The following is a 16544-nucleotide window of genomic DNA, read 5'->3' as shown; positions in this document are numbered from 1 at the left end:
ATTAATTTAGGGGCCAAAGGGCATATGTTGCCATTGACATGCGACCAAATGTAAGAGACCGTTCGTTACATGTGGTTGTTTCTAGATATCTGAATGAGGAAATGTTACATATATCTTTATCCATTTTCTAATATTTATTAGACCAACTGCTACCAAAAGGTTAGCACTACCTTAAGAGCTTATGATTTGATGATTTTATGATATTGGTCCTGCCCCTTTGGCTGTTCCATTTGGTAGCTAAAGTTGCTAAACTAAATTGGAGCATGAATATACACATTGTGTAAGACATATTTAATAGGCATGCTGCACTGACCACGCAATCACTCGGCAAGCAGAGGTGTTATGAAGCAGCTATGTATTTTCAGCAACACTCATAGATTGATGGGGGAGCAGGTGCACACCCCCGGGTGAGAATGGGGCAGCTGACGATGATACGGAGGTCTACAGAGCCCTGCTCTGGGAGGGAGGACACACGTCCAGAGATGGTCATGAAGGGAAAGCCCCTTTTTGCATGCCAGTGGTAAGATATTTGAAGATGGATTAATTTACTATCTTCACTTCTACTACTACTGTATATTTGGTCCTCTTGTATCCGTAATTCCCAAATGATGAAGGTAATTAATAGCCCGCTCAGGCCCGCCGCTCCCTATACGCAGAGTACGCAGAGTGCGTACTCTGCGTATAAAAAAAAATATATAAATTAGTTATGAAGAGGCCAACCATTGTTTTTTCTTAATTGCATAACCTATCACTCAATTTCGGCAATTATATGTTTTTACCTAATATATAAAAAGAGGCTCCCCTTCCCCCCCCCCCCCCCCACAATCAGCTTTGACAAATGCTTATTTGAGAAATAACTCTTACGTACCATTGTAGTCTCAGCAATTGAACCAAAGCTGTTAATGAAAATGTTACAGGATACATTGACGGCTGGACCTGTGATAGACCAAGCAGAGAAGGGACAGAGATTTAAGAGGCAAAACAGGATAGGTTTTTTAATTCAATAATAAAAATTACCAATGGTATGATCACAATTAAAAAAAAAAAAATAATAATAATAATCTCTGCCCTTGCTTAATATTCATACAATGTTTTATCTTGCATTCCACATTTCAGAGGGTGCATGACACACCTCTGAAATAAAATACCCACTTCACAAACAGCCCATTGCGGTGACTTTAAATTCAGATTTGAACTATTCCAGCTCATTTGGATCAGTGAGCATCCATATTGTAGTATACCAGCCATTGGTAGTAGAAAGTGGTGTGGGGGAAAATAGAAAAATAACCTCTAGTACCAAAACAGAAATGTATTCGTAGACCTCAGTATAATCATCTCTAACATAATACCTTTACTAAAACTTCAGTCATGCAAAGAAACACAGATGATACTAGTTACAAAAGTACCTTTAAAGTTTGGTCTTATCCTGGCATCATATCCAGACGTCCTGCCCATGAGTTTATCTAAGAAGTCTGATGGGGACATGGGAATGGGGCGACTCCTAGCACCATGGTCCGGCTCCTTGCAGTGACTTCCACTGAAAAAGACAGTGATGGAAACAAAGTGAGCATAGATAATCATCCAGAATCCTTGAGAACTATTGAACTATTGACTACTATGTGTATTTATTATTTCCAACAACAGGTGTATCTTCAGTTAATTTTTCTTTGGTACTAGTTTTCACGTAGAATCCAGTTTCTGATGTTGATAACGTTCACACATTATTAATTCTGGTTTAATTTGACTGTGGTACGGAGCTCAGAGGGTGAAATGGGAGTCATTTTATAAAGCGAGCGTGCTCTTTATAACTCGCAGTATGCTTGGTAGAATTCCAGTACCAAGCACATATTTGCATGAAAACAAACAGGAAATGCATTATTTCTTGCTGTTCGTAGTGACAACACACCCAGACCATACTAATCATACCCAGACCATACTGATCACACCCTGACCATACTTATCACACCAAGACCATACTGATCACAACCAGACCATACTGATCACAACCAGACCATACTGATCACACCCAGACCACACTGATTACACCAAGACCATACTGATCACACCCAGACCATACTGATCACACCCAGACCATACTGATCACACCCAGACCATGTTGTTAACTGATGACACCCAGACCATACTGATCACACCAAGATCATACTGATCACAGCCAGACCATGTTGTAATTGATGACACCCAGACCATACTACATAATGTGGCCCACTGATCCTACTGATCACACACAGACCATGTTGCTTCGGATTAGAATTTGTATCCCTCTGTAATCTCTCTGCTACTACGTTGTGTGAGTGTATTTAATAAACTCCCGTTACGCTAACTAAGTTGTTGATTCTTCGTTTCATGTGTAATCATGCTACTGCAGAGGTTTGATGCTATTTTGAGCAATACTAGTGGTTACAAAATGCAGATTTGGAAGCATTCGCTCTGCCCCTAGCTAATAACATGGATGCCATTTGGGCTGTTACATTGCGCCGGGCAATCTCTATACTAGATTAACAGATTATTAGAAAAAATGTGCCTGGTCTCAATTTTCGCCGGAATTACACTTTAAGATCCAAGACCACTAATAATGAGGAAGTTAAGGGAGAGAGATAAATCACTAGTTCCAATCCACAAACAATGAGCAGTCCATTTTGGAGACGCTTGACCAAAGTGTTGCATTTCAAACTATGAATCTCGTTATCTAATTCAAAAGGCTCTGGATTGGGTCGCGGATCAGGCAGTGATCTGCAATGGTTCTCCTACGAGTGCTTTCCAATGGAAGCATTGCTGTAGATTTTGTGGAGTACATCTCTCCATCGGCTCCTGTAGTGTGGGGACCCACAGGGGTCTGTCATCAGTCCCTTCTGATTTTCTCTATATATGCTCTCCCTCGGCCACATAATAATTCATTATGCATTTCCCACACTACAAGCTCATCATTTGTTGACTGTCATTCCACAGTCCCTCTCATTTCGAAAACAATGTAGTCAGACATGGACTGCTTCCAAATATATTTGCTTCTTAGTTCTACTTGTCAACGGAATGATTGACATCGTAGTGGATTGAACCTGGCAATAGACAATAATGATGTATGTGGAGTCCTCCAGGCATGTTTGATATAACATGGTGAGAGAGCCTAAGCACTGTAATGTGTACAAGGTTGAATGTAGCCTTCAGCAAGCACAATGTCTTTTAACACGTGAACACAAACTCAAAACCGCATCACTTAATGCTAACATCATTTTAATCAGGGTGTCTACCAAATGTTAATCATTTGGTAGAAAAAAATTAGAAAGTTATAAGAAATATAAGAAAGAAGGAGGGTGAGAGGGAAATTAAACTGGGTTGAATAGATTTAAATTCAAAAGACCTTGCGTGAGGCAGAAATATGAAACCGATTTACACACACACACACCATCTTTGGAGGCACTATCACAGACGTTGTGGTATGTTTTACATGTTTGAGATGCATGAAAATAAAGCAGTTTGAATATATATTTGCTGTTGTACATTGTTTTTGTCCATCGTGGACGTGATAAGGGACCAGCGCAAATCGCTGTCATCTCTCTGTCAGAGAGTGGTGAACAGAACTGGGGGACCATAACCTCACTGTCTGAAGTGTCTGGGTCATCACTGCTCAATCCCAGTTAACATCTGGCTCTGACCATAACCTCACTGACTGAAGTGTCTGGGTTATCACTGCACACTCCCAGTTAATATCTGGCTCTGACCATAACCTCACTGCCTGAAGTGTCACCACTGCACACTCCCAGTTAACATCTGGCTCTGACCATAACCGTACTGTCTGAAGTGTCCAGGTCATCACTGCACACTCCCAGTTAACATCAGGCTCTGACCATAACCGTACTGTCTGAAGTGTCCAGGTCATCACTGCACACTCCCAGTTAACATCTGGCTCTGACCATAACCTCACTGTCTGAAGTGTCACCACTGCACACTCCCAGTTAACATCAGGCTCTGACCATAACCTCACTGTCTGAAGTGTCATCACTGCACACTCCTAGTTAACATCTGGCTCTGAACATAACCTCACTGTCTGAAGTGTCACCACTGCACACTCCCAGTTAACATCTGGCTATGACCATAACCTCACTGTCTGAAGTGTCACCACTGCAACCTACCAGTTAACATCTGGCTCTGACCATAACCTCACTGTCGGAAGTGTCACCACTGCACACTCCCAGTTAACATCAGGCTCTGACCATAACCTCACTGTCTGAAGTGTCCGGGTCAACACTGCACACTCCCAGTTAACATCTGGCTCTGACCATAACCTCACTGTCTGAAGTGTCACCACTGCACACTCCCAGTTAACATCAGGCTCTGACCATAACCTCACTGTCTGAAGTGTCACCACTGCACACTCCCAGTTAACATCAGGCTCTGACCATAACCTCACTGTCTGAAGTGTCACCACTGCACACTCCCAGTTAACATCAGGCTCTGACCATAACCTCACTGTCTGAAGTGTCACCACTGCACACTCCCAGTTAACATCTGGCTATGACCATAACCTCACTGTCTGAAGTGCCACCACTGCACACTCCCAGTTAACATCAGGCTCTGACCATAACCTCACTGTCTGAAGTGTCATCACTGCACACTCCTAGTTAACATCTGGCTCTGAACATAACCTCACTGTCTGAAGTGTCACCACTGCACACTCCCAGTTAACATCTGGCTATGACCATAACCTCACTGTCTGAAGTGTTACCACTGCACACTCCCAGTTAACATCAGTCTCTGACCATAACCTCACTGTCTGAAGTGTCACCACTGCACACTCCCAGTTAACATCAAGCTCTGACCATAACCTCACTGTCTGAAGTGTCCGAGTCACCACTGCACACTCCCAGTTAACATCTGGCTATGACCATAACCTCACTGTCTGAAGTGTCACCACTGCACACTCCCAGTTAACATCAGGCTCTGACCATAACCTCACTGTCTGAAGTGTCACCACTGCACACTCCCAGTTAACATCTGGCTCTGACCATAACCTCACTGTCTGAAGTGTCACCACTGCACACTCCCAGTTAACATCAGGCTCTGACCATAACCTCACTGTCTGAAGTGTCATCACTGCACCCTACCAGTTAACATCTTGCTCTGAACATTACCTCAATGTCTACAGTGTCATCACTGCACCCTACCAGTTAACATCTGGCTGTGGTAAAAAGAGGGGTTGGTTTGTTTACAAGTTTTTGCGAAAGGCACTTTTGTAGTGAAAGGCAGATAATCATAAAAATGTCCAGGCAAAAGTAAAGTTAATCTCTATGTACACCCCAAAGTATTATGATGTCCTTTTTGCCAAATCTCATCAGGAGCCTAGTTGCACTCTCTGCAGAGGATGATCAATCAAGCCAGCTTAAAATGCTTTGAGGGATGCTTGGAGAATGGTAGAAAGATGTAGTGAACATGTGCCAATTTAGTTTGACATCTCCCAGGTGTTCAGGTTTGGAGTTGTTTTTGCCCCAGTAACTTTCAATATTAAATAATAATATTTTAAATATTAATATAAAAAATAAGGTTGCAATGGTTGATCTCTAAAAGTTGAAGTGCACTGCATTGATATATGCCCCACTTTTTGGTAGTGGTTAAACTGGAGGAGTAAATAATTACCCAAAAATTACCCAAATTCAGTGGAAGAAACAGAAAAATAAATAAAAGCCATTTCTTGAAACTTTCAAATATTCAGAGTATCATAAAACTAAAAGCATGGTTCTTACTTTGTGCAAAGTTTAGAAGAAATCGCACCACAGCACTAGCGCTATTCAAGAGCGTGCAAAGAAATGCACTATTTCTGATGGAACGTCAGAAAAGAAAAAAAGAATCATAACTGGAGTATTACTCGCTTGACAGCCAGTTATTATTAGTAGGGAGAGCTTTGTGATATAGGATGAGGAGAGTGGGTGTGTGTATGTGTGTTTTGTATTTGTGAATTCTGATACATAAAACTTTCAGTATAACCAAGTATTAACCAGGAGGTTCCTTAAATCTTCCAGTGAAATCTGAGCGTAAAAGAAGGACCGTGTTAGGACATGGTAAACACTCCATGATGGGAAATGTAGTCTTTATTCCTGGAAGCGCCACATTGGAACTCATTATAGTTTAAAAAATGCGTTATAATAGGTTGGCAACATAGTGTGAGTGAGTGAGTTTGTGAGTGAGTGTTCATGTATGTATGTATGTATGCATGCTGGAGGCTAGTGGTGTGCCGTGCAGGGTAAGCCCCTTACTGATTACCTCAAAGATCAAAAATAATAATCCTCCTGGAACAAACGAGGTGAACAAATGCACACGCGACAGCAGGAAGACACGCTCAGCATGCACTGGGCACTCTCACTATAATGATGGCATGCCGTGCATACACTGGGATTGCGGATTGTGACTTCCTGTTGTTGTTTCTCAACAGCTAGTAATAGATATGACTCAGTTCGAATGAGCATTTTCTTTATGAGCTGTTTAAATATGTTTAAATGTGTGTGCGTGTGTGGCTGTATTTATATATTTATTATTTATACTTTATCAATACTAACATTCAAACATAATAACACATGAATGAAATAATGAGCATAGCATAATTAACAATTATTCAAGTAAATAGTGGGGAATAGCTATTTCCCACTATTCACGGAGCCTGAGGTGAATAATTGTTTTAGTATATACTACACGTGAACACTCCAAATAGTTTAGTTGTTTTTATTAGCGTGATGAGACGGGCGTCACACCTCTGAAAACAATATCCTGAGTTTGAGATCTCAATCATGGGATATTGCCCAATATCCCAATATCCAGAGATAGCAAACCAATCAAATTGCGCCATTTTAGGAGGTTTACGTGTAGCATATACAAATAATATAGATTTGTGTTTTGATGTTTGCTATTGAGACAAGAATGAGTGAATGTTGCAGTTCAATGTGCCCATAAAATGCCAACATTATATCAAATGTCCACTTTAAAACTAAACTCACCACTCATGAATATCCAGTTAGGGGGGCAATTAATTATCAACTCACTGCTAACCCTAACTTAAACAACCATTTGGAAATGTAGAAAAATATTCAAGGGGTACTTGGATTAAATAATAATAACAGCGAATATATTCTTGTTCATATGTGTTTTTCTCATATCACTGTCTGTGTATTCTCTGTAGACCAGTGATGTCCATGTTTATGGTCCGTAAATCATTCGCAATATTCTGCTAATTTAAAACCATAAAGTATTTCTCCTTTATTATTTTCATCACCACCACATGCAACACATGAGTGTAGAAATCAATGGATGATGGAACACATGCAGGGGGCCTCCCTGGGCCCAATTGTAGGTTGGAAGTATGGATGTGTCTTTTAAGCTTAACCCTGAGATTTTGTGTGCGGCCCACTATGGGTAAGTCTGGCGATAGCTTTAAGCTCCTCACTGTAGTACTATATACAAATGGAATCCATTGAAGTGTTAAGATTTTGGTATTCTAAAACGTACACAAAGCTATACTTGAGAAGGATGGGATGACAATTTGCTGGAGAATATCAAAGATTTAGCAAATCTTCTTAGAACGTCAGAGATGTATTCTGAATTTGAATTCAACAGGCGTGTCCGCCTAAACTTGTAGGTCTTACACTACTGATCCCATTTGAAATATATTTCTCTCTGTGTGTTTCTTTTCTTCATTTCTGTTTCCCTCCAAGACAAGCTTCTGAAAGCCAGCAGTGTGTGATTGAGATTCTTATGTGATGTGTTTTTTTGTTTTTTCCTCAATAAATTATATTTGGATTTATTTTTGGATTGGATGACTATTAAATCATTTATTTTACATGGTAATATATTTATTTCACATAATCATCTAAACTGCAATAATCTCATATGAGGGTCAAGTAATCTATGCCATTTTGTTGCCATTATGACACACACAGGGCTAATATCCTATGTCTATGATGCCGTTCTTTTCGTGACGTCAAGGGCCTCTTAGTGTGTGTCCTTCGACGTCAATGACTAAAAGGACAACAGCCGCGAGGTGTGTGTGGAAGGGTGTGCTGCTTCGTGTGTGGATGTGTGGAGCACCGTGTGTGTGTGGACGTGTGGAGCTGTGTGTGTGTGTGTGTGTATGTGTGTGTGTGGAGAGCTGTGTGTGTGTGCGTGTGTGTGTGTGTGGATGTGTGGAGCTCTGTGTGTGTGTGTGTCTGTGTGTGTGCGTCTGTGTGTGTGTGTGTGGAGCACCGTGTGTGTGTGTGGATGTGTGGAGCTCTGTGTGTGTGGATGTGTGGAGCTGTGTGTGTGTGTTTGTGTGTGTGTGTGTGTGTGTGTGTGTGTGTGTGGAGCTCTGTGTGTGATGTGTGGAGCCCTGTCTAGGCTACGGCTTATTCTGATGTCCGTGCCCAAGACAGGGTTGGGATACACTTGTAGAACTTCACTCTGTGTGTGATGTGCATAACGCTATAGGGTAATACAGACCCTGACAAAAGTCTTGTCACTTAACGATTTTGTAGAAACAACAGCTTATGACCTGACTTTTAATTAACCCATTGGTTTTAGAAATGGCTCATACGAAAGCTAAAACCCTCCCAAATTAAGTTTAATATACTTAAATAAATTTGCTTCACTGAAGAAAGATTGATAATTTAATGAACACAGAAAGGTCAGATTTTGGCAAGACAAAAGTTTTGTCGCTTACAGAGAGTGATGTTAAAATTGAACAAATAATTTACTTCAAATACAAAAAAATGTTGCATTACATCAGTGAATTAAGTAGTGGTGCTGTGAGATCCGTATTTAATATCTTGTATGACTTCCATGAGCTTGAAGGACTGCATCCATGCGGTTCGACAATGATTCATACAATTTATTGATGAAGTCATCAGGAATAGCAAAGAAAGCAGTCTTACATGCCTCCCAGAGTTCATCAAGATTCTTTGGTTTCGTCTTCCATGCTTCCTCTTTCATTCTACCCCATACATGCTCAATGATGTTCATGTCTGGTGACTGGGCTGGCCAGTCCTGGAGCACCTTGATCTTCTTTGCCTTGAGGAACTTTGATGTAGAGATGGAAGCATGCAATGGAGCACCATCCTGCTGCAAAACTTGACCCCTTTTATGGTTGGGAATGTAAGAGGTAGCTAATACTTCTTGATATTTTAGGCTATTGATATTGCCTACCACCCTGCAAATCTCTCGCACACCCCCATACTGGATGTAACCCCAGACTATGATTTTTCCGCCACCAAACGTAACTGTTTTCTGGGTGAATCTCGGATCCATGCGGGCTCCAGTAGGTCTCCTGCAATACTTGCGGAGGCTATGATGTTATTCAACCAAAGATTCTTCTGAGAGATCCACCTTCTGCCACATTTCCAGCGTCCATCCTTTTAGCAGGCTGTGGGCCTTGACAAATGCCATACGTTTTTTTAATTGCCTTTTGTTTAGTGCTGGTTTCTGGGCACTGATTCGACCATGGAGGCCATTTCAAGACAGACTTCTACGAACTGTTCTGGTTGACACGGGGACTTGAGTTGACCAGGCCTGGTGGAGCTCTGCTGCAGTGGAAAAGGGGCTGGCCTTAGATTTTCGAGCTAACAAACGGTCCTCCCGAGCAATTGCCTTGCGGGGTCTACCGGACCTGGGCTTGTCAAAAACATCTCCAGTCTCTTCAAATCTTTTTCTTATTCTTTGTACTTGCCGCTCAGACACATTGAAAGTGTCAGCCGCCTCAGCAGTGGATCTGGTCTTCAGCCTCTTGATAATCAATGCTTTGGTCTCAGGGAGAATCTTAGGCATGTTGTCAGAGGTCAAGTTGCAGGTAATATGAAGGTCTGGTGTGCTGGGGTTCTTTTTATACACACCCACTAATTGATTGATCAATTATTGATCACAGGTGAGGCTGTAATCTAGGATTGGGTGCATCATATGACAAGACGACAAGACTTTTGTCTTTGCAAAAACTGACTCAGTGGGCTTTACCAAGCTTTGAAAGTTAGAATGCTTTTCAGCAGTTTCGTTTGGCACCAAAACATTATTTCAAAAGCTGTTTGGGTTGAAATTAACCATTTCTTGTAAAACAAATTGATTAGACATATATTTGAGGGGCACGTAAGGTCAACTTGTACCCATGCGACAAGACTTTTGTCAGGGACTGTACACAACGATGGTACTAGAAAAGTATTACAAAGTTGGCGTGGTTGGTAACCATGGGGATAACTCCCCCCTGGTTAACCCCATGGTGTTATAAGAATAAACAGGTGGTTCACTTACACTTAAACTATGAAGTACTGCTCGAGTTTCCTGGGCCATTAAAAGCACAGTAACTGCATGTCTGCAAGTGTGCCAGCCTATGTATGATTGTATGTATGATGTAACTGAAATACATAATTGTGGTTTTCAAATAAGTTATTGATCATCTAGATTTGCACAAAGACACACGCACTCACACTCACACAATAACACACACCACACACCACACACACACACACACACACACACACACACACACACACACACACACACTTGACCCAACCTACCTCGGCAGCATGGCTAATGAGCAGCACAGCATGATGCCGGCAGCTGGAAGCTTCCTCCTCATCTTTGAGTAGACTCAACCCTCCAGCTCGAGACACCGACTGGCCACTGTGAAAGCAACGCTCCTGGTCTCCGGCTTTTGCTTGATCCGAGTCACCAGTCCCTCGGCGGTACCCCACAGTGGAGCAGCCAGTTCAGAGACATGAGATCAGGAACAGAGTAGGCTTTTAATCCACATGGAACGAACAAAAAATAAAAAAAGATCCTCACAGAAGTTAAGATTCGCCGTGTCTACCCATCACAAGACAGTGAACTGAGCGTCACATTACGATGACATATTCGTGAGAAGACATCTCCACACGCTAAAAACAGTCGGACAAGGACCGCGCGGCAGCTGTTAAGAGCAGATTCGCTCCGCGCGTCTGAAGAAGATCCCGCCCCCACTGGACCGACTTGAGTGACAAGCGGCTTAACTAATGTCCCACATCTCCCAGCCATAGTTGGATAGTTAAAATTCAAGTTGAAAGACGAGTGAGTCAATCTCTCTCTCTCTCTCTCTCTCTCTCTCTCTCTCTCTCTCTCTCTCTCTCTCTCTCTCTCTCTCTCTCTCTCTCTCTCTCTCTCTCTCTCTCTCTCTCTCTCTATGTACAAGGCTGTACATAGTTATTCTGCACTGGCCCAGCAGTCTCGTGGCAGTCGATTTGACAGATTGTGAAGTGTCTGACCTTTTGCCTTTTGAGAAACATCAGATCACATGAACACCATGAGATTGAGCATATCAGATTTATTTTTTATTTTACATAGCCTACAAATGTAATGGCATAGGGATGAGGTATTCTTTGTACGCGAGACATTTATGTTGGCTACCAAACTAAATGCACATTTCCCTATTTATGATAAGCTATAGATCAGGGAATTTAGCTCTTGTACTGTACACACGTGTGAACAAACTGCAATTTTGTTATGTCCACCAACTAGGTGCCATGCAACATGACCGCACGCACGCACACGTTATTGTGACGCCACAGGCATCACAATAACCTCATAATACATTTTATTCAGCACCACATTTGTGTGCATTCTGTTTTGATTAATTAAAACATCTGTAATCCACCTCCACATATTCACAAACACCCCCTTCCACACCTCACCTGCTGCTGGCTCTTTAAACAAATCCACTGTCATACTCATACCCTTCAAACCACCTTCAACCCCTTCCCCTTCACACACAATTCAGGCATACGTACTTCTTTTATACCCACACATTCACTTTCAATCAGTCCAGCCCATTCCCCTGGTATACTGCTTATAACCTGATCATATATTTGCTTTACCTCATCTTTATTCATGCAATCTATCTCCCACAGTGCATCAAATATGCAGTTCTTCCTGAGGAATCCTGGGATGACCTCATACATGAGGTCTTTCACTTGCTCAAGGCCTCCTTTGATACATCTTGGTTCGTTTAATGTTTTAAGTTATGTTTGATCTTTGCCCATCGCACTCATATTGCACCTTTGATAACAACCTCCTCCACGCCTCTAACAACTCGCTGTAGGTCTCAGGAATCCCAACCGTCATCGTCTGCTTCAAACCCATGTTCCAGCCGTGATCACCTATTCCCCCCACCTTACCTTTCTGGAGCGAAACAATTTCCCCCCGGGGATCAATAAAGTTTTCTGATTCTGATTCTGATTCTGATCAATGTATCTCCTTAAAAATCCCTTCCACCCAAAGTGCCACATTCCAACCATCAATTTCAAACCACCCTCTCGCCTCTTCCAACCAGTGATGAAAAGAGTTGTGTCACTCATCAGGTGCACAATTGAAAATGACACAGCGGGGTCAACATGTTGTGGCCTTCACTGAACGAATAAAGGTTAAATATAAAACATCCGTTATTGAGAGGGAATCCTCGTTTCTTCAGAAAGACTTTTGACGGATGGACATAGGAGACCAGGTCTTAGCCTCGAGCAAGTATGCACGTTTTAAGAAACAACTTATGGCAAAAGGGACGTTGTTCTTGATAATTCTTTCTAAGTGTTTGTTGTTAATTGGGACTGCAAGGAAATGAATGAGACAGAGGGGCGTGGATGGTATCTTAGAGATAGAGGTATACAGGCTGAGGTAAGGGTGCAAAGGCTGCAAACAAATGAGGAAGATGAATTTCCAAACAATAAATAATTATCTGTTGAGCGGAAACCATACTTAACTACTTGACCGTGAGTAGTTTTAGGATTGCGTCGCTAAGTCTCAACGGAGCAAGACATGTAAAGAAATTTGCTTATTAAGTCTTGAAAAAAAATAACATAGACATTGCTTTTACCCAAGAAACACACAGTAGCAAGGACATCGATGGCTGAAGTCAGAGAGAGCAAGTCATTTACCATTTGAATTCAGCATCAGGAGGAGTTGCAATACCTTTTCAAATTCGTTTTTACCAATTTCCTTTGATTGTGAAGAAATTGTTGAAGAAAAAAGCATACTAATAAAGTCGGCAAAATATGAAAAGAACAGTTAATCATTGGTTTTGCCTACGGATAAATGTGTGTTTTCAATGAATTATCAAGCTCCTTAGAAGGCTGCAATTCAACATTTAGATTTTAAATGTACCATTAGTGATTTGTGCAGAAATCACATTGAGACACATCTACAGTCTAGGATAATTTGAAAGTGTATTGTTGAGACCTGTGATATGGAGAATGTGTGCCGTTCTAAACACAATACTGAAATACAGTAATCCTGGTCTCATTGCAGAGACAAATAATTATCCCTAGTGAGGCTTGACAGATTTTTCTGTTGTTATGGACATCACATCCTGACTCCACATAGAGTCATGTTTCATGTCACCAGCAGGCTTCTCAGATCACTTATGTTAATTAGCACCGTTTTTATAAATGGGGTAAAAGCGCATGGACGTTTGAATCAATGTGAATCAATGACTTTGCGTTGTGTAGTCAGTCGTCTGAGCTGTTAAGTGTTATTTTGTGTAACGGATGATGTTCTTTCAAATCAAATTTGAGTGACCCAGGGATTACATTTATTCTTCTTTAAGACGGACTAGGCTGGCGTGTTTTCCGCTTTACCTCCTCCGAAAAATCCATAATAAAGGATGATTTCATAAATACATTTTGTGTAACAGAATAATCAGGAAAAATGTATACCACTGTCCACCACTGATATTTTTTCAGGTTGGAGATCACGTGGACCGGTGCCTACTATAATAATAGCAGACCAGCTTAAATAAGTAAATTACTTTAATGAGGATTAAATTTGGTCAGGGGTAGCTATAATAGGCCCTAGTTTGTTTGGTGAACCCTTTTGGCATCCGTGACAACCTTTGGAGCAAAACAAACAATACACAGCAACACTACAGCCTCAAAGAGAGAGACAAACCAAGACAAACCAAGACAGACACCACACATAAGGTACCATTGAAAAGTGTAGCATGTCAATGTAGCCCCTAGTTGCTGTGGACATAACGAAATTGCATTAGGTTCACAATATGTACAATCATCCAAATCCTGCAGTAATAATATAATAATGATACATTGTCTTTATACATTTATACATTTGTATAGTGCTTTTCTCGCACTCAAAGCGCTCTACAGAGGATACAAACAACAAATAAATAACAAAAATAAATGCAAAGTTGATGGGAGATGGGTGGGGGGAGGTCTAGGAGTACGCAGAGGAGAAGAGATGGGTCTTGAGGTGGGCCTGGAAGATATCGAGGGACTGGGAATCGCGGATATGTTGTGGGAGGGAGTTCTAGTTCCAGTAGACCTACATTTACCAAAAAACACACAAAACACAACCATTTGCCTGATGATATGCTAACTAATACAACAATTATACAGACCCCTGCCAGCCATGCTCGAGGGGTATTTTTACAACCTAGTGATTTAATGTCCGAATTTGCAGTATCCAAAAAACCCTGACTCTTTCACACATCACTGAACGCATAATCCTAGCATAATGTAACATTTTTTTCTATATTGTTATAGTGTAGTTCTAAAACAAAGGGGTCCAAAAAGACCCATGCACAGCAAGCAAAACCACAGCATGCATCATGTAGCCTGCTGATAGCAACGATGGTGGACAGGACCCATTGCCCAGGGTCCAATAAAAGGCCAGAATAATTGGATCAGCAAACAAAATTACACTTAACTCTGAGTCCAAAGAATCTAGGAGCGGTATTTACAAGGTGAAGCAGATGCCTTGGAGAACTCAGCTTTGCTTTTAAACACTCATTTAAGGAATATATGTTGTTTACATGCCAATTTTGGACAATGAGCAGGTGAAGGCAAATGATGTATGTATTTCAAATGAAATGCTTAATGAGAGCAATTGTAAGTCTCTGGTTCTGAATACTCATTGGATAAATTAGCTTAGTATAAGCATAGTCACATTCCAAAATTTAACTCTGAGCTTGTTCCGCTGATTCTCACCTGCTCAATCTCTCCACTTTAGCCATGAGAGACATGAAAAGGCGGTTTGATACAATTCAAAACAAAGACAAGGGATTGTGTTTGTTTCAAATTGTACCAAACCACCTTTTCATGTCCCTCCTTGCTAAAGTGCTGGCTGTGAATTAGACATTAGGGTTCTGGGTGTAAAAGTGTTGCATGGTAAAATATGTAACACTCCCTGCCAACTGCTCCTCAAATCAAACCAGGGAAGCTTTTTAAATATCCTGTCCTACGCATTTTAGAACATCTTCTCAAGAGCATTTTCAAACGCATGAAACACTTGGGAAATATGATCGTTGTAGCAAGGTCGACCCTACACGCCGACTGCGTGTCTCATATTGGGCTCCTCCAAAGCAAAGGCAGCAGGCTGGTGCTGTTGAGACCGGTTTATTGTATGTGTTAGTTGTTTGTTAAAATGATACATAGCCTGGTGTTCCATGTTGCCATCTTGGCAAACACTCCCAGATTGCGTGTTTGGAAGATGGCTGGTTTAACCTGCACAGGGGTGCAGCCTCACCCAGCCCCAGAGTCCAATCAGACTCAGCCAGGTGAGGCTGCTTAAACCAGACATCCTCCACACACACTACCGCAATCCCAAACCAAATTGAGGTTAACCCCCCCTCTATCCAAAAGAAAAGACAAACTGGACTTTACAACGGGGTAACCATACGCAAAAATAACTAAATAGAAAACCCATTGTGCCCACACCTCCACAGTGTGACCCACCCATCCTCCCCCTCCAACATGGAGACAAGAGGCCTGGGACACCGCGTTGCCTGGCAGAAGCGGTGGTGGCGGTGGAAGGGTGGTCTGGATGAGCTTGGGGGCCGATTGCTTGATCATGGCGTTAGCTTCACGGAGGACGCAGAACAGTCTAGGGGGAGGCCAGCCTTACCCAGAGTGACAGGGCCTTTCCCCCCCTCTCCCAGGGCGACAGGGTTTTTGCCCGTCTCCCTTGTGGAGCTCGGGGCCTTTGGCTCCTGTGCTGGCTGGCCGAGGGGGGGACTCTAATGGGGTTCTTTAGGAACTCCATTAACAGCAATTTCGCTCTTTGTTCTGAAAAATTTGTGAGTCTAGGCCATTGAATTTAGAAGCTTATTTTGTCATATTTATTGAAATTCTTTCTACATCCTGACAGCAATCAATAAACAAATTGCTCTCAGAAAAAAAGGGTAAAATTGTGGTATCTGTGGTTGTCAGAAGAGCGTAATAAGCATGTCCAATGATTTCATAAATGGGCCAAATGAATTACACAGGCGCCTGTCTGTGTCTACATACCTACCTGTCAACCTGCGTCCACTGTGCCCATTCATTCATTGTTCATGACCCAGTCATCCAAAGGCCAGGCAGACCTATCGCTAAGGCTGGCGAGCTACGCACCTGTTTTGGGGAGGGGGTTTGGGATTTTTTGCTTTGGATACTTTAGAAATCTGGTGTCTCCAAATGGGATGTCCTAGCATTAAAGGTGTGTACAATAAATATAATAGCTATTGGTTTAGTATAATTTGTAAGAACTATACATTGACCATTAGTGAG

The 16544-nt window shown here is 41.9% G+C and overlaps 1 protein-coding gene across 3 annotated transcripts in view; it reads right to left on the bottom strand.

The window, feature by feature from the left end:
* glra3 (glycine receptor, alpha 3) overlaps positions 1-10600 on the bottom strand; it is a gene marked incomplete at both ends in the record, with an annotated part of 40033 nt that extends 29433 nt beyond the window's left edge. For 2 of the 3 annotated variants that reach the window (XM_079730852.1, XM_079730853.1), the window contains 2 exons: positions 869-936; positions 1407-1485. In XM_079730852.1, the coding sequence (XP_079586978.1) occupies positions 869-936; positions 1407-1485 (147 nt within the window). Of the gene's footprint in view, positions 1-868; positions 937-1406; positions 1538-10538 lie in introns of those variants that run through there. The other variant, XM_079730851.1, reaches the window with a different exon arrangement.
* Between the last annotated feature and the right edge of the window lie 5944 nt (positions 10601-16544).

Source organism: Pollachius pollachius (genome assembly GCF_949987615.1).
Source record: "Pollachius pollachius genome assembly, chromosome: 2".
Lineage (NCBI taxonomy): Eukaryota > Metazoa > Chordata > Actinopteri > Gadiformes > Gadidae > Pollachius > Pollachius pollachius.
Note: the sequence above shows the minus strand (reverse complement) of the source record. Positions and strands in the feature narration are given on the sequence as shown.